This window comes from Bemisia tabaci, chromosome 9 (assembly GCF_918797505.1).
Source record: "Bemisia tabaci chromosome 9, PGI_BMITA_v3".
NCBI lineage: Eukaryota > Metazoa > Arthropoda > Insecta > Hemiptera > Aleyrodidae > Bemisia > Bemisia tabaci.
This window is the reverse complement of record NC_092801.1, coordinates 40,640,547-40,667,179: the sequence shown is the minus strand read 5'-3', so window position 1 is coordinate 40,667,179 and position 26,633 is coordinate 40,640,547. Positions and strand designations below refer to the sequence as shown.

General features: G+C 40.2%; 1 protein-coding gene across 1 annotated transcript in view; it reads left to right on the top strand.

The window, feature by feature from the left end:
- The window catches only part of egh (beta-1,4-mannosyltransferase egh), a 170,023-nt gene extending 143,957 nt beyond the window's left edge, over positions 1–26,066 (top strand). The window contains exons 4-5 of the mRNA XM_019051241.2: positions 18,161–18,573; positions 20,954–26,066. Of these exons, the coding sequence (XP_018906786.2) occupies positions 18,161–18,573; positions 20,954–21,113 (573 nt within the window). The 3' untranslated portion in view covers positions 21,114–26,066. The remainder of the gene's footprint in view (positions 1–18,160; positions 18,574–20,953) is intronic.
- The last annotated feature ends 567 nt before the right edge of the window (positions 26,067–26,633 follow it).

The following is a 26,633-nucleotide window of genomic DNA, read 5'->3' as shown; positions in this document are numbered from 1 at the left end:
TCGAGTCAATGAAACATCCGGCCGATCATTGAAATTGATAGACAAAGCCGTAGACAAAGAAAAAATAAGGGATACAGTGGGATCTTACGGGTGGAAGCGAGTGGTTGCAATGGACAAAGGCTGTAGGCAATAGACTAAGTGACGGCAACCCACGAGAAACCCGACAGTTCAGGGTGTCTACAAGTCCGGAAAACCCAGAAATAGTACCGATTTTTTAAGGAGGGTCCGGGAAGTACTGAAAAAGTATGAAAATTTTTTTCAAAGTTTTGTCATTTTAGTCGCAATTTAAGCGAGAAATTCAAGTTTTTGAAATTATTCGAATTTCGACAAATGGAGGTACTGAAAAAGTACTGAATTTTTCCATTGAGGACGTACTGAATTTTTTGGGAGTGTACTGAAAAAGTACTGTAAAAGTACTGATTTTTGGCCCGCCTGTTTTAGTAGGCACCCTGCCAGGGTGTCTACAAATCCGGAATTTCCAAGAAATCCGGAAATAGTACTGATTATTCTGCCGTGCTAAGGAAGAACGTCGTATGAACATTCGAGAATTGTCAAATTTCCCTCGATAAAATGTTTATCTGTGAGACAAGATATGAATATTTTCCCTCAACATTTTCAGGAACTTCAGGTGAAATTGCGAACAAAAGTATGTGAAAAATTGGAAGAAAAATATTCATATGTCTACTAGGAAATTCGTGTTTTATCAATCGAAATTTGGCAACGCCTGAAGGTTCATACGGCGTTTTTCCTTAGCACGGCAGTATTCAAGGGCGGTCCGGAAGCACAGAAAAAGTGCGGAAATTTCGCAAGAAAGTCCGGAATTTTTTTCATTTTTGTCGCAATTTGAGCGGGAAATTCAAATTGTTGAAATGTTGTCAGTCAAAGGTACTGAAAAAGTACTGAATTTTTTTTAATTACGTACTGAATTTCTTGGGAATGTACTGAAAAAGTAATGTGAAGTTACTGACTTTTGGCCAGCCTGTTTTAGTAGACACAGACACCCTGTTGCTGGATCCGCCGATGAAAATCCCATGGGACTAAATCGATTTAAATCGCTGTTCTATGACGTAACACCAATAGCTGAGTCTTTATGTTTCCCTATTGATTTTGAGACTCAAAGGAAGTGGACTTGGTAGGTTTTGACGTACCTTTGCCTTTGCGCTTGAAGCGGGACCGCAAAAGCTTCTCGAGTGTTTCGCCTCCGAGTGGATCGTCGAGAAATCCTCGTGAAGTGGATTCGCAGAAAGAGGAATGCGACGGAAGCCGACGTTTTTTTCTCCTCTTTTTTATTTTTTTCCGATGGGACTCGATTAGATAGGAGCGTTCGCAATCAGACGTATTTATGCTGAAAGCAGGATTGCCACGGCCAGGGAAATCAGGGAATACGACTAAGGAAACCGAGGAAATGTCAGGGAAAACCGGGGAAATGTCAGGGAAAACCTGAAAATGTAAGGGAAAATGACAAAAATACATACGTAAGAGTCGCTCTCACAGCGCTCTCTGGCGCTCAGCGACGCCTAACCGCCACCAAACTCGGTCCGCCCACAAGTCATCAGGGAATTGTCAGGGAGTTTTATTTTCTAGATTTGGTGGCAACCCTGAATGAGATGTTTTTATGCTGAAAGAAACTTTGTGTAAAAAACAGTTGAAGCAAAAAGAGCTAGTACACAGCATGCAAACCCTAAGCACATAACCCTAAGCAACCCTAAGCACATTTCTTTTGATCTTGTTCATTTTTTGTGTGGTGCGGTATTGCCTTCCAGCATGAATACGTCCCCCATTGATGTAATTCGGAGGACTCTCCAAAGGCGAGGGCAAAATCCTGAGACCGGGCTCTTGCATTTCGCCTGAAAAAAGAATAATAAAATTATCTATTTTTCAAAAAAGAGTAATGTCATAGGTAGCTCGAAGATGAACTATGGGAATTTAAAACCGTGTAAGCGCCACAAGGAAGTGATAAGATTTGACACATCTGTAAAACAGATCGTATTCGACGATCAGGGTGTCTTGAAGTCCGGAATTTCTGAAAAGTCCGGAAAAATTGTCAAAAAATGGTTCGAAATAAAGGTGTACTTCTTTCGGCTCCAAAATTTTATATTTCGTGTAAAGAAAATTTAGCTGCCTTGAAGAAATTGCTGGAGTTGAAGAATTTTTTCTTAAAAATTCAAAGAGGAGCTTTTTCTTAGTCAAAAAAACGAAATTTTGTCATTGATGAGAAATTTAATCATCAAACAGCATCTGCATTAAAGAAAAACCTCAAAAAAAGAAATGGTCCCTCTTAAATTCAATCTCATCTCTTTAAATAAAATCTCTTAGTAGGTAGGTATCTAAATAGATTGAGCCTTTTTTTTTTTTTTTTTTTTTTTTTTTTTTTTTTTTTTTTTTTTTTTTTTTTAATGAATAAAAGGCATTTTTAAATCATATTTTCAGGGCGTATGTACGTATTTGTTGCAAATAACTCTTCATTTTCATTTCGTCGAGAATAATGCGCAAGGATACGGCACTATTTGCGTGACTCGTCGCATGCAAATGGGGGCTGAGTCCGGTCGTCGTCGGACGAGTTCTCCATCATTTTGTTTCACTTTTTCCTCTCTCAAGACACAATGGCCGCCCTATTGCACCGATTCAAGGTTATCCGGACGAGTTAGATAGTGAAAGGAAGACCCGAAATAATGTGCAACTTCTCCGCGGTTGCCTTTCCCCCCTGAAAACCCGCCTTTCTTTCGACAATCGCCCGAGGGCCTCGAGGAATTTTCGGCAATTTGACAACCGCGTGCGAGTCGAAGTCTGTCGATGATAAAGTAATCTAATTAAAGAGAGCAGCAGCAACCGCAGCTGCCGTTTTTTTTCTTTTCTTTTTTTTCAGAAAAACAAAAAAAAGTATAATAGTGTGCGCCGTCTGACTGGCGCTTCATGAGCTGTGAAAACGGCTGAGCTCTCCCGAATGCGGGTCCAATAGGAAAGGAAGAACGGGAGATAGAGGGGGCAAGAACAGGGTGTCTACAAGTCCGGAAATAGTACTGATTTTTTAAGGGCGGTCCGGAAGTACTGAAAAGATGCGGAAATTCTGAAATAGGTCCGGAATTTCTTTCATGTTTTTGTCATCTTCATCGCAATTTGAGCGAGCAATGCAAATTTTTGAAATGTTTCGAATTTCGTCAAATGAAGGTACTGAATAAGTACTGAATTTTTCTGTTGAGGAGGTACTAAATTTCTTGAGAATGTACTGAAAAAGTATTGTAAAAGTACTTTTTTTTGACCAGCCTGTATTAGTAGACACCCTGAAGAAGGGAGGAGAAAAAGGATGGAAAGAAAAATAAAAAATAAAAATTGTCGACCATCCCCTCAATTCATTGTAGGTATGCAGTTTATATACTGTTTGTTCTTGTTTTCTTTTTCGAGGTAATTTGGGGTTTTTTTTTTATTTTTTTGCAAAAATGACAAAATCGAGCAGCGAGAAGTGACTTATTTGTACCAAACGCCTCAAGTTTCGTAAGAAACGACCCTTTTGCCGCTATAGTTAAAATTTGCAGCTACTTCACCAAGCCCCTGCGCAGTGTGCACGCATAAATATCAGGCTGTCTACAAGTCCGGAATTTCCGGAAAAGGTACTGATTTTTTAAGGGCGGTCCGGCAGTACTGATAAAGGGCGGAAATTCCGCCAGAAGGTCCGGAATTTTTGTCGGAATTTAAGCGAGAAATTAAGATTTTTGAAATTTTTCGAATTATTTGGTCAAATGCAGGTACTGAAAAAGTACTTTTTTCTGTTGAGGGGGTTGAATGTACCGAAAAACTACCGTAAAAGTACTGATTTTCGGCCAGCCTGTTTTTTGTAGATACCCAGCGATCAGTAATTTCGAAGTCTCATCGCAATGACTAATCGAATGATTTCTCCTTGGATATCTTCTTCCCCGGTTCCGGGAGCCCCGTTGATAATCCATCCGAAACGCCGGGGGGCCGGGGGGGGGGGGGGGGGGGGGGTCGCCGCCTTGGAATCCTAGCGTGTCACCGCAGCGTCTAATTGGGGGTATCCGAGTGGATTGTTTTTTCTTTTCTTTTTTTTTTTTTTCGGAGGTCGATGCCGTCGGATCGGTTCATCGACAGGATCAATTAACGATCAATTATCGGCGATATCGATACCCGTGACGCCGGCGCGCGGCGAACAAAGCAATTTTGCAGGCCTCGAATTATCCGGTAATTAGCGGCAATTGTAGCGAATGTTTGTCGAATGCTTCGAGACGAGTGTTCGCGGTTGCCAAGTCGGGAAGTGGAACGAGTTAGAGTATCTGTGTACTCCCGTGCTAAGTAAAAACGCCGTATGAACTCTCAGGCGTTGCCAAGTTTCCCTCGATAAAACGTGAATTTCCTGGTCAACTTATGAATATTTTCCCCCTAATTTTTCGGATAATTTTGTTCGCAATTTCACCCAAAGATTTTGAAAATTTAAGGGGAAAATATTCATAACTTTCTTTAAAAATAATCATTTTATCAAAGGAAATTTGGTAATTCGCGAATTTTCATACGCCTTAGCACGGCAGTATACGGGAGAGTTTTGCCATCTCTGTGCCGCTCTCTGATTGGTTCATCAGTTTTAGGCTGTCATGGAGCTCCAAAGTTGCCCCAATGCAAACAGACCCAACTCAGAGGAACACGTATTATCGGCTGAGAAATGAATGATAATTACACTCAAAGGTTAATTTTCGACAAAAATATCCACAATAGTTCGATCCGAGCTCAATTCAGAAGTTGGGTATGAAAAAATGTCTTATCACATCCAAAACCACGTCTAGAACTTTGTAGAACTTTGTCGCCATCTTGTTCGTTTACACTGGGCCAAAATAGGAGCGGAGGGGCTGGGGTTTGTTTACATTGGGGCTCGAAAAATTGACCCAAGCGGGAAATGTTGAATCTTGGTTTGTTAGTAGGGTAAGTGAAATGATGGTATGCTCCTTTGCTACAGACTATCAAAAATCGACGAAACGCTCCGTTCCGTTTCGTCTCGTTTCAGTCTTTGCGTGAAGTTTGAAATAAATTCCAATTTTTTCATTCGACTCTTATTGGTCTAATTGCTCCCGGCAAAAGAGAGATTGGACGAAGACAGTCGTGTATGAAAATCTTCATTTTTTTGGTCGTTACTTCGTCGAAGCGGGCCTTAGAGAGCGCGAAGCGTCCATTGGGGGTTGGACCGCGTAGCGGCTAGGAGGCACAGCTCCCTAGTATGGTCTATTTGATGCCTCAAATTACATTTCTCAAGCTCACTGAAGGGCTGCGGGAGGGGCTTGAACCTGGCAACAGCCGCCGATTCACAGTCGATTTAACGGGGGCGCAGTGATGTGGCTTGAACAATCGATCATCGATTTATCCCATTTGAAGCTATAGTAAAGAATCGGTTATTACGGTGTTGGCTGCGAACACCCTGTCTGTCGATCCTTTTCAGTAGGTTTAAATGGCATATCAATCGATATATCGCAAAGCAAGGGAGATTCGATAGCGGAGTCCCCCGAAAACGAGGGTCCTAGTTTCTGAGGGGTTTCCGGTCGGGCCCGGGCGGGAAAGCGACTCCTCCGTCGCACAGTGGATCGAGTCAATTAGAGAGGTCGGACATGTTATTTTTGACTGAAACTGCGAATTGTGTCGTTTAATTCCTCACATTTTACATTGCAAGGGGTGCTTTTCACAGTAAATTCTACGAGGAAACCAACGGAACCAATTTTAGAACCTCGAAATTCTGTATAAACGGAGTTATAAGCGTTTAAAGTTTCCGAATTTTGTCCGACCTCCCCTGTTGACTCGATCCACTGTGCGCCGCGTCGATTCATTTTTAGCGGGCCGAATGCCGATCAAGGAGCTCGAGAAGTCAAGTCAGCTCCCGGTGAAAAGTTCACAGTACAACCCGAGTCCCGTGATTAATGATGAGGGTTTCCAACTTTTCCAGAGGGATTTTCAAGACACCCGCGGTAGCTCGCCGAAAGAGCTACGATTATCCTGCTCGCCCGGTGAGAATCCTGTACCGCGCAGTGTTTCCGCGGCGCTCTACGAGCTGATTATTGAAATTCATAGACAAAGAGATAGATAAAGAAGACATCGGGATTCTCCAAGCTCCTTCCTGATCAGGCAATTTTTACTGCAAGGACTCTAAGAAAAGTGCTTTTGGAGCAAGGGCCTTCGAAAAACCCGAAACGGAATTATTCTCCGGATTTTTGAAGCCCCTTGCTCCGTAGGCAATTTTCTTACAATCCCCACAAAATTGTACAAAATTTTTGAAAATGTTAGAAAATATTATCCGCAATTATCCCGGTAAATTCGGGTTTTATCGGAGGAAACTTGACAACGTCTGAAGGCTCGTACGGCGTTCTTCTCTAGCACGACAGGATACGTGCACAGGAAAAAAATAGTCATATTTTGAGCCGAAAATTCGATGCTGAAAGTTAAGTTGGTCAACTCCCGGACACCCTGTGTACACGGAAAAAACGAGCTTAGAGTAGGTACCTACATGTTAGTGCTGGACACTAACGAGGGTTAGGTCAAATGGAGCCACCAAGTCAGAGGAAGTGCTGGGCACTAAACAGCTCGAGGCTGGGTCACTAAGGAAGAAGTAGTGTCAAGCCCTAAAGTGACTTTGGAGCGAGCGTAAAATAAGAAACGCCTCCACGTGGGATCGAACTCGGCTGGTGCCGATGGAAGACCAGCGCGTTACCACCAGGCTATGGTGACTTCTACTTCCTATGGGTGAATTTACACCTGTTAAGCGCAACTACGTCTCGCGGCATCTGATTAGCACTACTCATGTTCAGTGCCCACCTGTACTGCCTTCCGGTGTTGAGCTGTACAGCGCTTAGACGCCAGCCCTCAACTACTCCCCACTAAACGGCCAGTAGTGCTCAACACTAGTCTTGTTTTTTCCGTGTATGCTCACACTTGGACAAGAAATATCGGGTTCCCTTGAACTTGGAAACGTCAATATTCCGTTTCCTCTTGCGATAAGCGTTTTTTCGTGTGACGTTGGGGAGAGCCGTCAGCAGTTGGATAACTGATTTTAGTGTGGGGGCGCGTGTTCTCGTAACGTCATCCGGTCGAAGTGTGGAACAAGTTTCCGGCCATGCGATTCGGTTGAGTCATAGTGTTCTGCCGCGCTAAGGAAGAACGCCGTATGCGCCATCGGGCGTTGCCAAATTTCCTTCGAAAAATCACGAATTTCCACGTAAATTTGTGGATATTTCGCTTCCGATTTTTACGAAGATTTTGTTCGTGATTTGACGTGAAAAGTCTGAAAATTCCAAAGGAAAAATAACAACTTTCTTCCAAAATAAGTATTTACCGAGAGAAAATTTGGCAACATTGGAATGCCCTTTTTACTCAGCGCGGCAGTCTTGCAAGGTGATTTCAGAGCGATTTAATGTCGGGCGATTCTGCGTGGCGTTGACCGCATCACTGCCGTGCTAAGGAAATACGCCGTATGAACCTTCAGGCGTTGCCAAATTTCCTCTGATGAAATACGAATTTATTGGGGAAGTTTTAAATATTTTTCTTCAAATTTTTCAGACTATTTTGTGACCGCACTTTAAACTAAAATATCTAAAACTTTCGGGGGAAAATATGCATAAATTTCGTCCAAAATGCGTGTTTTATTCGAGGAAATTAGGCAACCCTCGAATGTTCATACGGCGGCGTTTTTCCTTAGCACGGCAGAACAGTGGCGAGAAGAAAAGTTCGGTATCATGTACCGCTATGCGATGTGCGGTACGAGCTGTTTCTACGAGTATTTACCGTTCGTTTCACACTATTGAACCACCTTAACAATTCGTTACATATGAACCGAGGAATACTACCCGGGTGCAGGAATCAAATTACGGTCGATATCCGAATTCCATAACTTGGTAACATGGATCAGGTTAGAGTAGGGTTACCTGCCATCAAACCCGGGTTTGCATGAAACGTAAGAAGGAAATGAAAGATTGGAAATTTCAGTGATATTTCATGAAATTTCACAAGGCTGTAAAATATTTCACATTTTTCAAGGGCTAGAGTATGCAACCCGCACTCAAACACACAAAAATAGAAGAAAGCCACGATTTTTCCATTTTGCGAAGTATGAAAAAGAACCGGTATTTTTCAATATCTTTCGTAGATTTCTCAAATTTCATGAAATTTTGCCACCCTGATCCAACCCCATGGCAACCCTTGGCCTTTTTAAAATGAAGGTCTCAAATAGAACGAACTCAACCGTTCATATCATCAAATATTTTCATCAGCAATTACATAATAAGGTATCGGGCTATTTTTGATACACAGACTCTTTAAGTGGACGTATCTCTGTCAAACGAAACTATGTGCATTAAGACATGATCCCTGAGACCCATAAGAATATATGCATAACAGGGCTCTCGTCATAATGCACGTAGTTCCGTTCGGCATAAATACATCTAATTAGAGTAATTCATTAAAAAGAGAGAAAAAGGCTAATGTGGGGGTGCAATAAATTTATATAAGACACCTAGAACCTTGTACATTTCTTTTGTAATAACACGTAATATTTAGTAGTCGTGTTATAAATGTCGCAGGCAATTAGTGAAATCAGGCATTTTGTCAAATGCCTAGGCAGATAGTCAAATCTTGACGTCTACAAAAGTTTGTGAATTTATGGCGAAGAGCTCACGATTTTTCACTATTTTTGGAAAAATAACTCATCAAACCTACGAGCTCTTTTTGTCTCTTCCTCTTCAATTGCTTCTCATATTTTTAAATGTTGAAATTCCAAAAATTCTGTATTTACGACATGCTGAAAATTTCAAGATCAGTGTCTCTTCAGGAGCTAAAAATTGTTTAAAATACTATTGTGTGTGCAAATTTTTACTGAGAATTTTTTCTTGCAGGAGCAATGAATTGTTTTGTCCGAAATTAGGAAAAAAATCAGAATTTCAATCTAAGTTAGAATATTTGACTATTTGCCTAGGCATTTGACAAAATGCCTATTTTCACTATTTGCCTGCGACATAAATAAAGGTTAAAAAAAAAAAAAAATAATAATAAAAAATTAAAAAAAACAGTTCTCATCGGCATAGTGTGATGTTTCGTAAAATACGCCGCACCCTCTCTTCAAAAGCGCCATTGGTCAGAGGAAAGTCATTGAACAATGGGAAAACGATAGCTTTTGGGGAAAGAGCGCGAAGATACGGCAACTAAGCTCGAGACAGAGCTTTGGAGTTTGAATGTTATCGCATGCACCTTGAAACGCGCTCGTTGGAATACTGAATCGGGAGTAAGTTGAATCACCTCGTTAATGGCCCAGAGAAAAAAACGTCATCTCCCGGAAGAAAATTTGCCAGGCAATGTAGCGGCAGCGAGCAAGCGAATAATTTGTCTTTCGGCTCCGAGTGTTGTTGCATTGCTATCAGTGGCGTGGCGTGCTTTGCCATGTATCGATTAATCTGCCATTTAAACCTTAAACCTATGGAAAAGGATCGATAAGCAGGGTGTTCGCACCGAACGTCTTAATAATCGATTCTTTCTCATCAGGGCCGGATTTACCTACTTGCCGCCCAGGGGCCGCTAGTATTTTGCCGCCCCCTTCTCATTCGTTTTGAAACATCAATGAAAACCATCAAATGAACGTGCCAGCGGGGGAGGGGTGCATAAGACGCGTTTACTGGTGTTGAACACATTTTTGGGAAAGCTCTGTCAACACTACTAGCAAAAGTTAAGTTTCGTAAACCTATCTCTGTGTGGACAAGGCCTTCCATTCATAAGAAATGAACGAAAAAATTATGAAAGAACAAACATAAATGTGGATTAATGATTTTAACTTCCGCCGCCACGCCTCGCAGACCGCACTGTGTTTGACGCAATGCGTGAAGTATTCACGCAGTCTTGTAGGCGCTATGCGTCTCACGCTGATCGCACTGTGTTTGCCGCAATGCGTGAGGTATTCATGCATTCTTGTAGGCGCTATCCGTTTCACGCTGTCCGCAATGACCGCACTGTGTTTGATGCAATGCGTGAAGTATTCGTGCAGTCTTGTAGGCGCTAATATGTGTTACATGCCGACCGCCGCGCCGAGGGCTTCTCCTTTTCATCTCAAGTCCTCGTCATCATTTCTCTCTAGGTAAGTCGCGCCGTTCCAGGCCAAATTGCGTGTTTGGTTTCTCTCTTAACTCGACTAATTAAAGGTGCTGTCTCTTGTATCACTGAAAGACGACAAAAGTAGAAATTACTATACTCTCAGAAATTGAGAGATTCTGTCGCCTTTTCTCGTTTGTAATTTTTTTTTCTAAATCCGAATTTTTTTTATACCTACATCTAAAAAAATTGCAAACTTTGCCGCCCCCTATAGATTCGCCGCCATGGGCCGCGGCCCATGTGGCCACCCCCTTAATCCGGCCCTGTTTCTCACAGCTTCAATTGGAGAAATATCTAAAATCGACCATTCACGCCTCGCCACTGATTGCTATGCCGGGAAATCGGCGTTATTTCTGCCGCGCTAAGGAAGAACGCCGTATATGAACCTTCAGACGTTACTAAATGTTGATTGATAAATAACGAGTTTTCTGGTAAACTTTTTGATATTTTTCTTCCAATTTTTCAGATAATATTGTTCGCAATTTGACCTAAGGTTCCTGAAAATTTCAAGGAATGACATTCCTAATTTTCCTCAAAAATAAATATTATATCAGACCTTTTAGAAACCTGAGACTGAATTTTTCTAATCCTCTTGATACTTTTTATGTTGCAGGTAAGCGAATTGGATTCCCCTGAACACCGTAAGCGAAACTCCTTATGATCTTAGAACTGGAGCCAAGTAAGTGCGTGATCAAGCTCGACTCTTATATTCAACGTAATATGTAAGCAAAGAACGTTGAATATCATCTCAATCTCCAGGGTGTCTAGCATCAGGATTTACCCGATTAGGATTTAATCCCGATTTCATCAGGATTTGAGGGAAAGTTGGACTTAAAATCAAGATTTGAGAAAAGTCGGCCGTCCGATCGGATTTTTTTATCGAGCTATTTTTGCGAAGTTACATTCGCCTCAAAAAAGTGCGCTCCGCAAAAAAATCAGGATTTGGAAAAATTATGAAATGAGGATTTAGCAGTCAAAAATCAGGAAAAATCAGGGTTTCATCAGGATTTTCCGCAACATGAAAAAAAACTAGACACCCTGTTCTCATGCCGATTAAGTAATTCCCAAAACTTATCTCAACAAAGCACTTTGGATCACCCTCTTTGTATTGAAGAATGATTACAACGAGTTTATTCGGCCGACAATTTAAATGAACGGCCAGTGAGTCAGTGACGCTGAGAAGCCGCTCACGTGTTGAAATTGATCGACTCCCTCTCACACCTCTCCGATGCTATAAGTAACTCATTACCCTCGAAGAATCAATCGCTTGTGGGTACTTCCAGCGAGGGGGGGGGGGGGGGGGGGAGGTTGGTTTGCCGTAACTTGAGCTAGAAAAATCGAAACGGGGGCCGGAGGTTTCTTTTTACGCAGTTTTCCCCGGGTCATTTATCATCGGGACCCGTGCGATCTATCCGTGCCGAGGAGGAACGCCGTATGAGCCATCAGGTGTTGCCGAATTTCCTTCGACAAATCACGAATTTCCACGAAAATTTGCGGGCGTTTCGTTTTCGATTTTCTGGAGGATTTTCTTCGTAATTCGACGTAAAAAGTCTGAAGATTTAAAAGGAAAATAACTACAACTTTCTTTGAAAATAAATATTTTTCGAGAGAAGATTTGGCAACATTCGAATGCTCATACGGTGTTTTTACTCAGCACGGTGGTGTTCTCATGCGCGGAATGCATGCATGTTATTCTTAACGACTCTATTTGGACGTATTTCTGCCGAACGGAACTATGTGCGTTAGGACGTGAGCCCTGTTATCCATTTATTCCTATGGGTCTCAGGGCTCATGTCTTAATGCAGATAGTTCCGTTTGGCAGGAATACATCCATTTTTTGATGTGCCCGACGCAAACGTAACCCGAACACAGCTAACTTTTTCGACTCCAACATGATGGACTCGGAGACTTATACTGCCGTACTAAGGAAGAACGCCGCATGAACATTCGAGAGTTGCCAAATTTCTTCTAATAAAATGTTCATTTTTTGGGAGGTTTATGAATATTTTATATTGAAATTTTCAGATAATTTACATCTAATTACAAAGAAAATTCCCTGAGAAATGTAACGGGAAATATTCGCAAGTTTCCCTGAAAATTCGTATTTAATCTAAGGAAATTTGGCAACTGACGAAGGTTCATACGGTGTTTTTCCTCAGCACGGCAGTATACTTGGGCAGTCTTATTGAAGAAACACACGTGTGCAGTGACTAAGGTCCCTTAACATGCAAACTACATTTTGAAGTTCGGAACTACAATTGGACTGAGTTAAGCAGAAAGGAACCAACCCACATTTTGGAAAAAATTGAGTTATGAGTGGTTTTGAACTCAACCATGCTCTACTATCTATCACCAAAATTCAAAATTTTGTTGGAGCAAATTTGCAGAAATTGAACTTGGAGTGTATCCTTTACATTGAGTCTTATGCAGGAGCCAAACTTTAAACCTCTTTTTCTCGGTTCGATCCCGATGTGGCTTGGTTCCTTTCTGTTTAACTCCGTCCAATTTCTAGCCCATCAGTAAAAATACTCATGAAACTAATGGTGTATACGTCGTTTCTAAGCGGAGCCGAATATTGTAGCCCCAAATTGTCAAATGCAGTCCATACGACGCGACGCACAGTGGATTGAGTCAATTAGAGAGGTCGGACATAAAATTCTTGACTAAAACTGCAAATTTCGAAGTTTTTTTCGTCACATTTTAAATTTCAAGGGGTGCTTCAGGAAGGAAAATTCTGCAAGGAAACCAATGGAACCATTTTTAGAACCTCAACTTTCTGTATAAGCTGAGTCATAAGCGTTTAAAGTTTTCAAATTTTGTCCGACTTCTTCCACTGACTCGATCCATTGTGCGACGATCGGGACACCCGGACTGCATTTAACGATCAGTGACTTCAATGTCCGACTCATAAATAAATATATTTTCTTAAAATCATTTTTAAGACGCTCGATGGACAGGGTGAGGAAGGGGAGTAAGAAGAGTTAGAAGAGAGCCTTTCGGGGCTCCGGGAGTCGGGCTGCGTAGTAGCCAGGGGGCGGACCCTTTAGTTTTTTTAATAATGTAAGATAAGATTTTTTCTCAAGAAGATCATTACTCAAGTGAAAAAGAGCGTTCGACTTCCGAACTTAGCCGTGGCTAGAGTCCCTTTATACTGTGAGTCAAGACAATGTGAATCCATTTCTGATTGGTTCCCGCATTTTAGACCTCCACAGTGTCACAAACGGGAATAAAGATTGCATTTTCACCAATTGCAAAAATTATAAATCTGGAATGGACCAGGGAATTACGGGTTCGGCAAGGGACAAACGGAATGAGAGAAGAAACGGAGAAAGGAATTTGAGAATGGGCCGATCATAGATTACGGAAAGCTTTCAATTTGTGTAATCTTTACTCCCGTTTGTGACTCCATGAGGGGGGGGGGGGGTTGTCTTGACTCTTAGTATAAAGGGATTCCAGCCTTGGCCGATCTTTTCGCTTGCATTTTAAAGATGGAGACGGCTCTTCGGAAAAGGCTGGAACAGAGACACGAGCCCTCATGGCCTCTAGCGACAGGTGGAAGCTTTTCCTTTCGGGGGTGTCAGCGGAGGATTCCGTATGGACATTATTAGGGGAAGCAACAGTCATCACCCTTAGTCATCGGCTGTTGACTTACCTGCATGGTCGATGATGAGCTTCGGATGACGTCATGAGCCAAACAACTTTCCCAAACGTCGGCCATTTTCGGCTTGTTTGCAAAACGAAACTTGACCAACACGTTGTTGAACAGCAAACCATGTAGGTAAGTATCACCAACAGTTAGAATGACTGGAAGACCCGAAAGTAAAAGCTTCCACCATGGCCAAGATGTTAGTTGGAGGGTTCTTGTCTTGGGCGGAACGGAGGGGCGAAGCCCCCGGTGAGCCGGAGGAGTGAAACACCGATATCGGAGGAATCTGGATTGTGCAAGCGTTTTATCCGCAAGTGGCACCGGTGGCAGTCGCGACGGGAAACGGGATAGCGGGATTACGATTACGCCCGCCCGGGAATTGGGACGTGCATCAAGGCAGCGTCGATGAGGCGGGGGGGGGGGGGGCTGGTTAAGGGGGTTGAAATGTCGTGTCGGGGTCGCGCGCCACCCGTGCAACACCCCTCCCCCCCATCGCCACTGACGTCTGACGTGGTCGGCCAGTTGATCGGCATCCGAGATGGACGCTTCTCTGCCGTGGTAGCGAAGAGAGCAGCAAGTGCATGCTGGGATGAACCTCGAGACGTATAAGAGCATGTGCTAACCATGGTTCATACAGAAATCCACTTACCGCTCGCTTCGCTATCACGGCGGTACTAGTGTTACGTCACGGCGTTGAAACGATATATATATCGATTTATTCACATCAGGGTTGCCACAGTCAGGGAATACCGGGAAATGTCAGGGAAAAATTAGCGATTTATTAATAAATATTAATATATAATAAATAATTATTAATAAATATGAATAATTAAGTAGCGATATATTAGTGAAATTAGCTTTTATTTGCTATTTAGAATGCGTTTTGACGTTTCGAACGATGAATTTTGCCTTAAACCTATTTCTAATTATGTCATTTTAACCATCTGGTATTTCTTCAATTGTCAGGGAGTTTCACCGAAATGTGTCAGGGAAATCAGGGAAATGTCAGGGAATTTCATTTTCTAAATTCTGTGGCAACCCTGTCCTATCGCTAGCGTGTAAGGAAATATTGTGCCTGTGCACTGCCGTGATAGCCAAGAGAGCAGTAAGTGTCAAATTTTCGCAATCCAGTTTCCTTTAAAATTCGTCTAATCTCTTTTAGATGAATCACTGAAATAGCTAAAACAGCAGAATTCATATTATTTTTATGAAAACGAGACACATAAGTGCGCAATAAAGTGACGTGTGGTTTCAAGCAAGACAGCAGTAAGTGACATTATTCCTCTGAAGAGCCAATGAAATCAGTGATTTCAAGTATTGTGCCGCCCTCCTCTGCTAATTTCTAACCTGAAAATGTGTTTTTTGTGTGTCCAACACGCAACCACGAGATTATGACAGCAGATAGCACTTACGGCTGTATTGTCTAACAATAGCCGAGCATGAAAATGAAAAATACCCGTTTTACGTAATTGAAATAAAATCGGTCGATGTTTAATCATCCAAACTATTTCTGTGAGTCTTTCGGACGATTAGTGGAAATTTGACAAAGAACGGAGGTTCCTTTCAGTAAAAGTTTCCGATCACGGAAAAAAACACGAAGTTGTTGGATGTTATGAACTTTCCAATTAATTGTGGTAGTACCCCAATTAATCATGGTAGCACCCCACCCCAATTAATTATGGTAGTACCCCAATAAATTAGGTAACCAACCCAAATGTTGCGGTACTACCCTAACTAGAGTTGCGGTACTAATACAATTAATTAGAAATGTCCATATCATCCAACAAATTGGGGTAGTACCACAATTTTAGGGTAAAACCCCTAACACTTTTTTTCCGTGGTCAGACGCTTGTGAGCCCGTTTTCTAAAACTTCATTTTGGCCCTTACTGCTCTCTTGGCTATGACGGCAGCGTCGGTAGGATCCGATTCGATATGATTGAGAATACCAACACTGGACACACACTCTCGGGCTCTCTTAATAAATAAATAAATATTTATGATACATTAATATACTCTAGTTAAGATAATAATACGTGCGATGACTTGACTCTCTGCCGCACTTGTGAGCATCTGACGTACGATCACAATCCAGCCCCCCTCCCCCCACCCTTTCTTCTAGTTCCAAGTTGTGTTCTTCCCTTAAGTGTTCGCGCGTAGAGGTAGAGCTGTTCGGCACTGGGAATGACTTTTCCCAAATTTGCGATGGACCAGTAGACAAAGCACAAATTTAAATATCCCGATAAACACTGGAAAAAAACATTGGATCTAGAGTTCAGACTCTCAAAAACATCGACAAGAAACAATACTCTTGATTCAATCAGATTTTAGCTGAAATCAAGAACCCAGCCACTTAATTTGAGCGGATTTCCTTTTGATTTAAGCTTAAATCTGATTGAATCAAGAGGCCTTTTTCTTGTCAATGTTTTCAAGAGTCTGGACGCTAGATCCAATGTGGTTTTTTTTCTTTTTTTTTTTCCAGTGAATGGTGGCGTTGCTTCCGATAGCGAATATACACCTGCGAGCTGATCATTGAAATCTATAGACAGGGCGATAGACAAAAGAAACCGAGAGGAAATTGAGTGATCCTATTTTTTGAAGCGAGTGGTTGTTATAGACTGAGGGTGAAAATGATTTATTAGGGTCTCCCGTGGAATGCCGTTAGTTAGTCTTTTACTTATCTCATTTTGTCCATTGCAACCACCCACTTCCACCAATAGGATCGCCCCATTTCCTCTCTGTCTTTTGCGTATATCGCTTTTTCTATGAATTTCGATAACCAGGCCGCTGATCGGTAGATGGTTGAAAAAAATATTCGATTCGTATCTGAGGACACGTCGAGTAGGTCGACTAGTAGCTCGAGTTAACCGAATATCTAATGTAACCCGATTTTTGGTGTGCAGACTCGATTTGGACTACAGTGTCAATTATTCAGAATCAATATTTCTAGCTTATTTTAGAAGCAGCACGCGTCCCAGTGCAGATAGGTGCTCAAAATAGAGCGACTAAAGTTTTATTCTGAGTGTACGTCGTCTGATTCAAACGAACCCTAAGATTCCACTAAATTGGTTGAATTTGCCTCTTTTCAAAATATGACAGTACGAGATAGCTGTAATGATAATAATTGCGCTAAAGTTAACGTTAGTTTTTCACAAAACAGCGTTAAGTTCATACTATCAAGCGAGAGATCAGTATATCATCGACGTGAAAGAAGATGCTATGTTTCTGTCAGCTCGAAACGCCTTCATTTCCAGTGGATGCATCTAGCCTAGCACGTCCGATTCGTCTCCGTATCTTCAATAACGCACTCATGCAAACCTTGAAAAGCCAAAGGAAATGGTATTATCCCCAGAACAGGGGTGCAGAAAGTGTTAGGCCTTCCTCTTTTTCAATAAAATGAATTTTTGCGAGGGTTAAACTGAATTTATTAAGGTCAGAGAGGCTAAAATCCCATCTAATTTTTGCCGTTTTCATGTTAAATTGATGCTGTCGAGGACTTTTAATCGTTGTTCACGGATGTTTCCATTTCAACATATCAATACATAAGTATTTTTACACGTAGAATTGAATTTTCTTGTTAAGGAGTCGACATATTCCAATTTGTTACGTCGATTTTTTCGATTTTATACGGAAAATCGATCGTGTTTTGGGGTTGAAATCAGTTATTATTGATTCACGAAAAAGTAGATGCACCCCAAATGACTAAAGCATATTGATTTTCACATACTCGTATTTGCACTCATTTGTAAAGTCAACGAGTAAGTATATCGACCTGATATATTGAGTTTCTGCGATTTTTTACGGCAAATCGGAGGATTTTCGGGGTGTAAATTTTTTACTCTCAATTCACGAATGAATAAAACATTGAACATGGCTGCTATGATTTAGACTAGGTAAGGGCAATCCACGAGAGACCCTGTAGTTACGTCGATCATTTTCCGTTTAGTCTATAACAACCATCCACTTCAACCAACAGGATCGCTCCGCACTCTCTACATCTTGTTTGTCTATCGCTTTATCTATCAATTTCAACAATCAGCCCGCTGGATGGCTTTATACTCTCTATGGCTTGTTTGACTATCGTTTTGTCTATCAATTTCAAGAATGAGCCCGCGGGGCCCTAGTCCAGGCAATAAAGGATTTTACCTTGCAAAATTTAGGTGAAATCAGGTTATGATTGATTTCTATGTAATTTTTTACGCTGAATCCGAATTTTTGGTTTCCCAACAAATTTTCCTTGTGCTAACTCCGGAAAATCGGAAAAACCGCGAAAAATCACGTTTTTCAGCGGTTTTCCCGAGATATCTCTTTTCCAGTGCGATATATCGAGAAAATAGGAATGCATTTGTGTATTAGGTATTGTTCATGGACTGAAGTGTGTATTTTGGGTGTTGTTTCAGTTGGGGGCGGAGAAGGCGGTCTCGTTCGACAACGGGCTGGACGGCTCGGTGGCGGAGGACTGCTTCTTCGCGATGCGGGCCTACAAGGAGGGCTTCTCCTTCGACTTCGTCGAGGGGGAGATGTGGGAGAAGAGCCCGTTCTCCCTGTGGGACTTCGTGCAGCAGCGGAAGCGCTGGCTCCAGGGGATCCTCCTGGTCGTCCACTCGCCGACGATCCCGTGGCGGAACAAGCTCCTCCTCGGCATCAGCTGCTACTCCTGGGTCACCATGCCCCTCTCCACCTCCAACATCGTCCTCGCCGCCATCTGCCCCATCCCCTGCCCCCCGCTCATGGACTTCGCCTGCGCCTTCATCGGGGCCGTCAACATCTACATGTACGTCTTCGGCGTCGTCAAGTCCTTCTCCCTCTACAGGTGAGCCCAACACCCCCATCAGTTTCCAAACTCACCAGAACTTTGTCATTTTCCCGCTTTTGCGGCTTTTCCAGGGTGTCTGCAGGTTCGGAAAGTCCTGAAAGTTCGGAAACAGTACTCATTCTTCAAGGGCGGTCTGGAAGTACTGAAAAAGTCCGGAAATTGCGCAATTCCGGATTTTTTTTCATTTTTGTCTCAATAGGGAATGGAGATGTTGCATGTGTGAGGATTTTGCAATTTGACCATTGATTCTTATGTAAAAGTTCGCTAGAAACAAGATGGCGCCACTGGATTTCTCTGAAATCAACTCCCAAGCTCAAAAAAGCTCAAGTTGAGGCCAAAATGGAGGGGATATCCCACTCTATCCTGAGAGTCCACGTCTACATCAAGACAAACTCTCCATGCAAAGATAGGGTGCAAATACATTGAAATAAGGGCTGCCATTTTATTTGGGGACTCTAAAACTGAAAACACGGCAACCCTGCTAATGTATTTGCTCCCTATCTTTGCATGGAGAGTTTGTCTTGATGTAGACGTGGACTCTCAGGATGGCGTGGGGTATCCCCTCCATTTTGGCCTCAACTTGAGAGCTTTTTTGAGCTTGGGAGTTGATTTCAGAGAATACCAGTGGCACCATTGTGTTTCTCGGAAACTTCTACATAAGAATCAACAGTCAGATCGCAAATTCCTCACACATGCAACATCTCTATTTGCAGGTGTCTGAAATTTCATGAATTTCGTGTTTAAGTGGAAACTACTGAGTGAACGGACCACGAAGATAGGTACCCTTGGTTTATGAATTGAACAATTATTGGAGAAGATATGAAAAAATGATCTAATCTGCTAAAATACGTGTCTTTAAATGGGAATTGCCGCCAGATGACGTCTCTGGGTGGTACATTTCCTCATTTTTAAATCTATTTTTATACTATTTCCCATATCAGAAAAAAATTATAAAAAATACTGTGAAATCAGCTCTTTAAGCAACTTCAGATGAAGCAATAAAAAATGTGCATGTAAATTCTCCATTTGAGCAAGAAATTCAAATTTTTCGAATTTCGTCTATTGGAGGTACTGAAAAAGTACTGCATTTTCCAGCTGAGAAGGCACTGAATTTCTTGGGAATATGCTTTGAAAAAGTACCGTGATTGTACTGATTTTGGCTAGCCTGTTTTAGTAGATACCCTGCACTCATATCCTAGGAACCCCATATTATGTACAAACTAAACATCGGAAGGAGAAGGAGAAGACATTTTTTCTTCGTCTTTTTCTTTCTCTTCTTTTCTTTTCTCTGTATATTCTCTTTTCCCTCTCCTGCTTCTTGGATCTTCTTGTGGAGGGAGATTTGTAAAAGTCATTCCGAAGTAACCATTAGTCAGTTTGAAAGGAGCAAGGTTGCCAGGTTATGCCATTAAATGTGGATTCTCTGCATGGGTTAAAATGGGGAGAACTGCTGATTTTTCAGCATAATCTGGCAACAATGGAAAGGAGCGACATACTCTCGGGAGAAGTTCGTCAATGTAATATTGCAGTTCTGCATTTTTAGTTATTTTTTTATTTTATTTTTTTTCAAATTGGTTTAAAAATGTCATTAATAAGTTAAATAAATTTAAAGAAATGTTCAAAAAAAAAAAAAAAAAAAAAGGAAATTTTAGCCTCAATCAGTTGCCTATCGATTTAAGAATATGTGTTTTCGTTCTTGAATTTTTTGCAGGAATTTAAGCTCATGCCCTTTTTTCGTTTTCTTTTTTTCAAAATGAGACTTGGTTCCTCTCCGATGAATTCCGTCCAAATGTAGGTATGCACTATGCAGCCTTGCAAAATGAATAATCTCACCTCTTTCAAAATTATTAGGAGAAAACTTCAGTAAAATTTGAAATGGCAACGAAAATAATTATGTGTTACGAAACATATCTTAAGGACCCCCCCCCCCCCCAAAAAAAAAAAAAAAAAACCTCGAGGATTTTCATGTTGATTGGCAATGATCTTCAAAACACTAAATTTCTAACGGAACCCGGAATATCATTTTCGGAATTATTCAGGCAAGGAATGCAATTATTTTTTGAGATTGATAACGCATTTTATTTTTCGTGTTCGACATCATGACCAGACAGCTTGTCCGGTATGGTCATGTGAATTGAATGACGGACGAAAGGCTGCCGAAGAAGATGCTTGATTGGGTTTCTCCTGGGAGGAGACGAAGGGGACGCCCAGTGAAAGGGTGGCGACAGGGGGTTTTAGAAGAAATGAGGGTGTGCATAATCCCTGAAGGGCTTTGGGAGGATAAGGGACTTAGGCGGTTGGGTGTCGCAGAGCGTAAGAGCGCGCTATAAAAGCGGCTTTACATGTATGTATAACAAATTTGTTTTGAATTTTTCAGGTTCGGCCTGGTTAGGTTTACCCTATGCATCCTGGGTGCGCTGTGTACGGTACCAGTGAACATAATCATTGAGAACGTAGCTGTGATCTGGGGTCTCTTCGGCAAGAAACACAAGTTCTACATAGTCAACAAAGAGCTCAAACCTCTGCTCCAAGTGTAGCCGCACCGGCCGATACCAACTGCAACTGCCCAGCCTGAGGCACTGTCCGATTTCTCGCAGTACCAACGAAATCTCAAACTTGCAGTCCTGACGTAGGGGTCGAGCAGTGTCCTACTGTTCGTCCAGAATCGAGACAGCTTTGGACCCGCTCAACTGTTCCCCAGACACCAAGTCTCTCAGCGTTGAATGTAGGTTGTCGAAGAACCGAACATCTTTCAAGGTTGTATATAGTAGAGTACCTGTATACGAGTGAGTATTGCCATCTCTGTGCCGCTCTCCGATTGGTCCATCAGTTTTAGGTTATCTTGGAGCTCCAAAGTTGGACCAATGTAAACCAACCCGACCCAGAGGAATACGTATTATCGGCTGAGAAATGAATGATAGTCACACTCAAAGGTTAATTTCCGGCAAAAATAACCATGAAAGGTCGATCCGAACTCAATTCAGAAGTTAATCATTAAAAAATGTCTGTCGCATCCAAAATCACGTCTAGAACTTTGTGGAACTTTGTCGCCATCTTCTTTGTTCACATTGAGCCAAAGTAGGAGCGGAGGGGCTGGGGTTTGTTTACAATGGTCCAAATTTGGGGCTCCGTGTTATCCATGATAGCCGACCAATCAGAGAGCAGCACACTTTTTCTGAATTAGAACAATTGAGATTGCAATACTCTCCTGTATACAGGTACTCAAGTATACAGAGAAACATTTTTTCAGCTAATTGCAACGTCGACGTCAATCGTTGTTCCCTTGTTAAATCAATTTTTCCTTTGAAGCTGGCCAGCTAACTACTGGGCCATAATAGGTTTCTGAGTCAATTCATTGTTTCTTAATTGTACCTACGTGTTATTTTCTAATTTATGCCAGGCACTTTTTCACAACTTTGAAAAAAAAGTGATTAGAAGAGTCTCGTCTGATCGTCATATAATCTTAACAATAGGTATGAAGAATGTACATTCCTTCCGAAAAAAGCAAACGTTTCCAAAATCTTAAGATCATCTAAACAGGTCTGTCCCTTGTTTTTCAAATTTGTAAAAGTGGTTCGTACGTGAATTGGCTAGTAACATGTTCATTTAAGATTTAGGATACTTCAAGTAAGATACTGTTATCTCATTTCTGGCCCTCTTAATGTGTACTTTTCTATTAATATGAGTCAAAGCGGAAATGTTGATAGCTTTGTTTTGCTCTGTACTAGTTTTTCATCTAATACTAGAGAGGTGCATTTTAGACCTATCCATTATTTTAATTTTTTTTTTTTTTTTTTTTGCATCTTACACATTTGCAAAAAATTCCCCTCTTTGACAACGATTGAAAGTTCAAATATTTTATCAATATTGTGCCAAGTTGTATGTTTCTCCTGTCTGAGCTCTCCTTGAAAGAATAATTATGCGACTGGTCAAAAAGAAATCAAGGCATTTGAACTGCGAATCACATGAAAAATTTCTCAATGTGTCTAAACTATTCTAGCAAATGTGGTCATCAAAATTAAAAAAAAATAGTCGAATCAACAGTGATAACTTCTTCTTTCAATGATTATTTTGTCTAAAATCGAGTCTATTTCCCGTAGAAACTCTTCCCATCAAAATAAATAATTTTTCGTCAAAATTCATAGATAGTATAGAGATTATTGCGCATGATGAAGGTGTAATCATGTTTGACCCAAAGGAACTGAAAGAAAATGACAAATTTTGAAAACTGTTCCCCCATTTTCCACGCATTTGTTCATTCTTGTCGTATTTCTGTTTATATTTGATTTGAAGAGATTTCACTTAGGGTTTCATTTGTTGAAATCCTTTTTTACACTGTAAAATTAACATTCTTTTGGATGAGTGCTTATTTTTTTCCATTATCAAATCAGGAAATGTGTTGTAAGTGAAGATGGGCCTATTTCTTTTTGACCGCTTGTAGCATAATTTTTGTTCGGTGATTGTGAAAACACATGCCTCTGTGCTGTCCTCTTTCTTACTTAAGTACGTGATGGGTGTCGCCCACACTTGTCATTGCGGCTGTAATTTTAGTTTCTTTTTTTAATATTGGAAGAAAATTATTTCAAAGTGGTCAGTAAATACGGAGTCGTGCTTCTAGACTTGTTCCTAACTTAACGTGTTTTAATTATTAAATACTTATCATTGTCATATTTGTAGGTAGGATATCAATTTGTTTGTTTATGCTGCGACAGCTCGAGAGGCTGTCGGTGGCTCTGTTCACTCGCTCAGGTTTCCGCACTACGCTGACGTTAGCTTAAATATTTTAGAGTCAGTGGAAAATTTTTGAAACTTTGCCTAGCATTAAAATCCAGTAACTTTGCATCTTTGTTACGATATTTTCTTTTCCTTTTGTTTTTTTGTTTCACAAAGTTCAAGTTACTCGAACCTTTTATAATCCTAAAAACTTGGAAGTTTCCAACACTTCTCAGAAACCCTGGATTGAATATGCATGGTTTCAGAACCTTCGGCCTCAAAAATTGTTTCCTTTTCATCTCAAAAATTGATTTACTCATGCCTTTAAATCTTTTTCTAAGGTCAGTGTTACCTTTTGGTTTCGCAAAAAGTTTTTTTATGACTTTTGAAGTTATTAAAATAGACTGTAAAGTATTCAGTGTTTCTCCCTAGTCTCATGATAAGATATTCGAGTCTTTTTATCGTTGTAAATATTAATTTATTGTACATTTTTTTTTTACTTTTCCAAGACCTATTCAGGCCTTTGCATCTTTGATGACTCATCATTTTTCAATTCCACCCATTATTGCACTTACCCTTTTCCAAGTACTCACAACATTTTTTTTTATTTTAAGTAGAAGATGAAGTCCTACCTGTTTTACCTCCATCTCAAAAGGAAAGTCAAGTAAATACTCTGAATGACTTCCTTTCCTCCCCCTCTTAAAGAAAACCAAACACTTCTAGGTTATGAATGGATAAGTCTGGCATTTTGAACGTGACAACGGTTAACTACTCCGAAGCAAAAGCACTCAATTTTTTATACATTTTCAATTTTCCAACAGAAATGTTTGTCTGATTAATTTATTTTTTTTTATTTTTAATTTTTTTCTTGTTTTTATCTTTGTTTGAAACTTGCGGTGCTTTGATAATTCCATTCTTTTCTCTTCCAACTTTGAACGATGTAGTCTTTGAGGTTATAGTGTTCTCTTCATTTTGCCCTGCTAGAGCAAAATTTTACGGAACTTTTCCTTAGCGATGATTTTATTATTTGAATGTGAACTATTTCACAACAAAATCGGACACCAACTAATGATTTCTCATCAAGTCAAAAGTGAGATGATTGGAACAAACGTAAGTCATGAATATTTTTAAAAAACGAAAGTTCATGATGAACATTGGTAATATTTATCTCACGTTTGTTTTTCTGCGGCTTGCAGGATTGAGGACTTTTAGCAACCTTATGTTGAAACCACGGTCATCATCCCTGAAATGTTCAAAAAAGACTGAATTGACATAGCAAATACTGAAATGTCCTCTGAAGGGTTATTTCATTGATGAAGAAATCAAATCAATCATGAATTTCACTTTTATCTAACTTGTAGGCTTTTGCAGACAAAAATATCAACATATTAAGGCTTACTCTTAGCGCATGCCATGATCGATTCTCAAAATTTTACTTATGCAGTGTTGAGTCTTTAAAAATTTGAAGGGTGTAGTTTTGAAAAATCACAGTTTCTCTGGTCAATTTATTTGCGATTGGATCCTTGAAACTCTCTGATTTATAGTAAAAAATGTTTCTGCGTTCTGTTCAAAATTGGATACTCATATTAATTTCCACAATATGCTCTTGGAAATTAAAGTAAAGCGATTATCCTCCCAAGAAAAAAGGTTTGTCATTTTCTTGTGCCTGTTTAATAAGTTAGTTTTTACTGTTTTGTGTAATTGAAAGTAACAGCTTAAATGATCAAATCAAAACTTTCACATGGGAGATGAGTCTTAAGTAAGTGATTTCATGAAAAATTGGAGTTTTATTAAAAAGTCGCAAGTTTCAAATTTTTTTCCAAATTTTTTTTTGTTTTTTTGGTCATGTGAACCATTTTAACATCAATTAGATTATTCAATCATGCATTGAAAAATTGAAGGCACCAAATGCTACAAGCTCAATCTTGGTTGTAAATCTGCTAAATAATTATTTGAAAACCCTGCCTTTCTTTTCCAAGTTTTGCTGGTATCTTGTTTGAAATTATGTGTATATTTTTGAAAGTAATTTTCGTTTTTCAAGGGTCATAACCTGAATTTATACTAGTTTTACATCCGATTGAATAATTTAATTGCTGACTAAAAAATGCAAAGGTCAGTCGAGAATACCATTTACCGTTTACAGATTTTTTAATCCTTTGTTCATTTCCTTCAAATGTACTTTCTGCGCATGATTATTGAGCATGCTACTAAATACGGCTTGTAACATCCAAATTTCTATCAATTAATTATTTAATGGAATAATAGATTAATTATTGCCTTTCTTTTTTTTGTACTTTCAAAACTGACTTTTTTACAAGTGCATCGTAGATTAATGTTTTTCTATGTTATCAAAACGCTTCTGTTTTTGTACCATGTCGCGGTCTTGTAAATAAATTATGTGTGGGGTCAAATTTATATTCAGCCCTCAGGTTTTGAGCCAGGAGCACAGGAGAGAATTGAAGGTAGCGTTTTTTCCCCAAAATCGCACAGAGGGCTTTTAATTTATCGACGGTGGAACTACCAGACCACGCATCTCAGTTTGCCACGTTTTAGACTTTCTATCATACTTTATTTTTTAAATGGAAAACCACTCAATGTCATTTCTTAAAAAAACTGCCGTGTTTTTTCTTCTCTGTGCGAAGAAAACTCTGTGAAAATTTCAAGAAATGGTTTTGATTTGTTCTTCTTCAAAAAAATAAAATGTGAGCAGAGGTTTTTAAGTGGCGCAAAGGAGATGTGTGGTCTGGTAGTTTCATCGTCTATATGTTTTCCCCCCCCCCCCCCAAAAATTGTGGATTATCCTCTCAGAATTCTGCATTTCAAATCGGCTTTTTGTAAATTAACAATTAAGCATCTCCGTTCTGAGTTTGCTTTTTTTAGGGTTGTGTAAAACAAGTCAAAAATTGTTAGGAGTAGAGAAATTAAGTGTAATTATATTAGGTTTGAACATTATATTGTAAAAAATTGTACATTCTATCTTTTCATTGCATGAAAGTAAATCTTTGCCCTTGGTTCAATCAAATAAATTTATTGATGACAGTTGATCAGTATTAGAAAAGTTGGAAAATCAGCCTCTGAGGCCGATCTTAAGGCCCTGAATCCTAGTTTAGCCGTCAAATGTAGGAGAAAATAACAATTGCTGAACTCAAAAACCACAGCCTTTTTTCTGTCTCACTCTCCCTTTTTTTTTTGAAAAACTATTGAACCTAATATCTTGGAAATTACTGTGGTTTTTCTTGTCTGTTGAAAGAATTTTCTGTGAAAAATTAAGCTTTATAGTTTGCTGGTTTCCCATGGATAAAGTAGAAAACGATTTAAGGGGACACTTTAAATGATCTTAATGG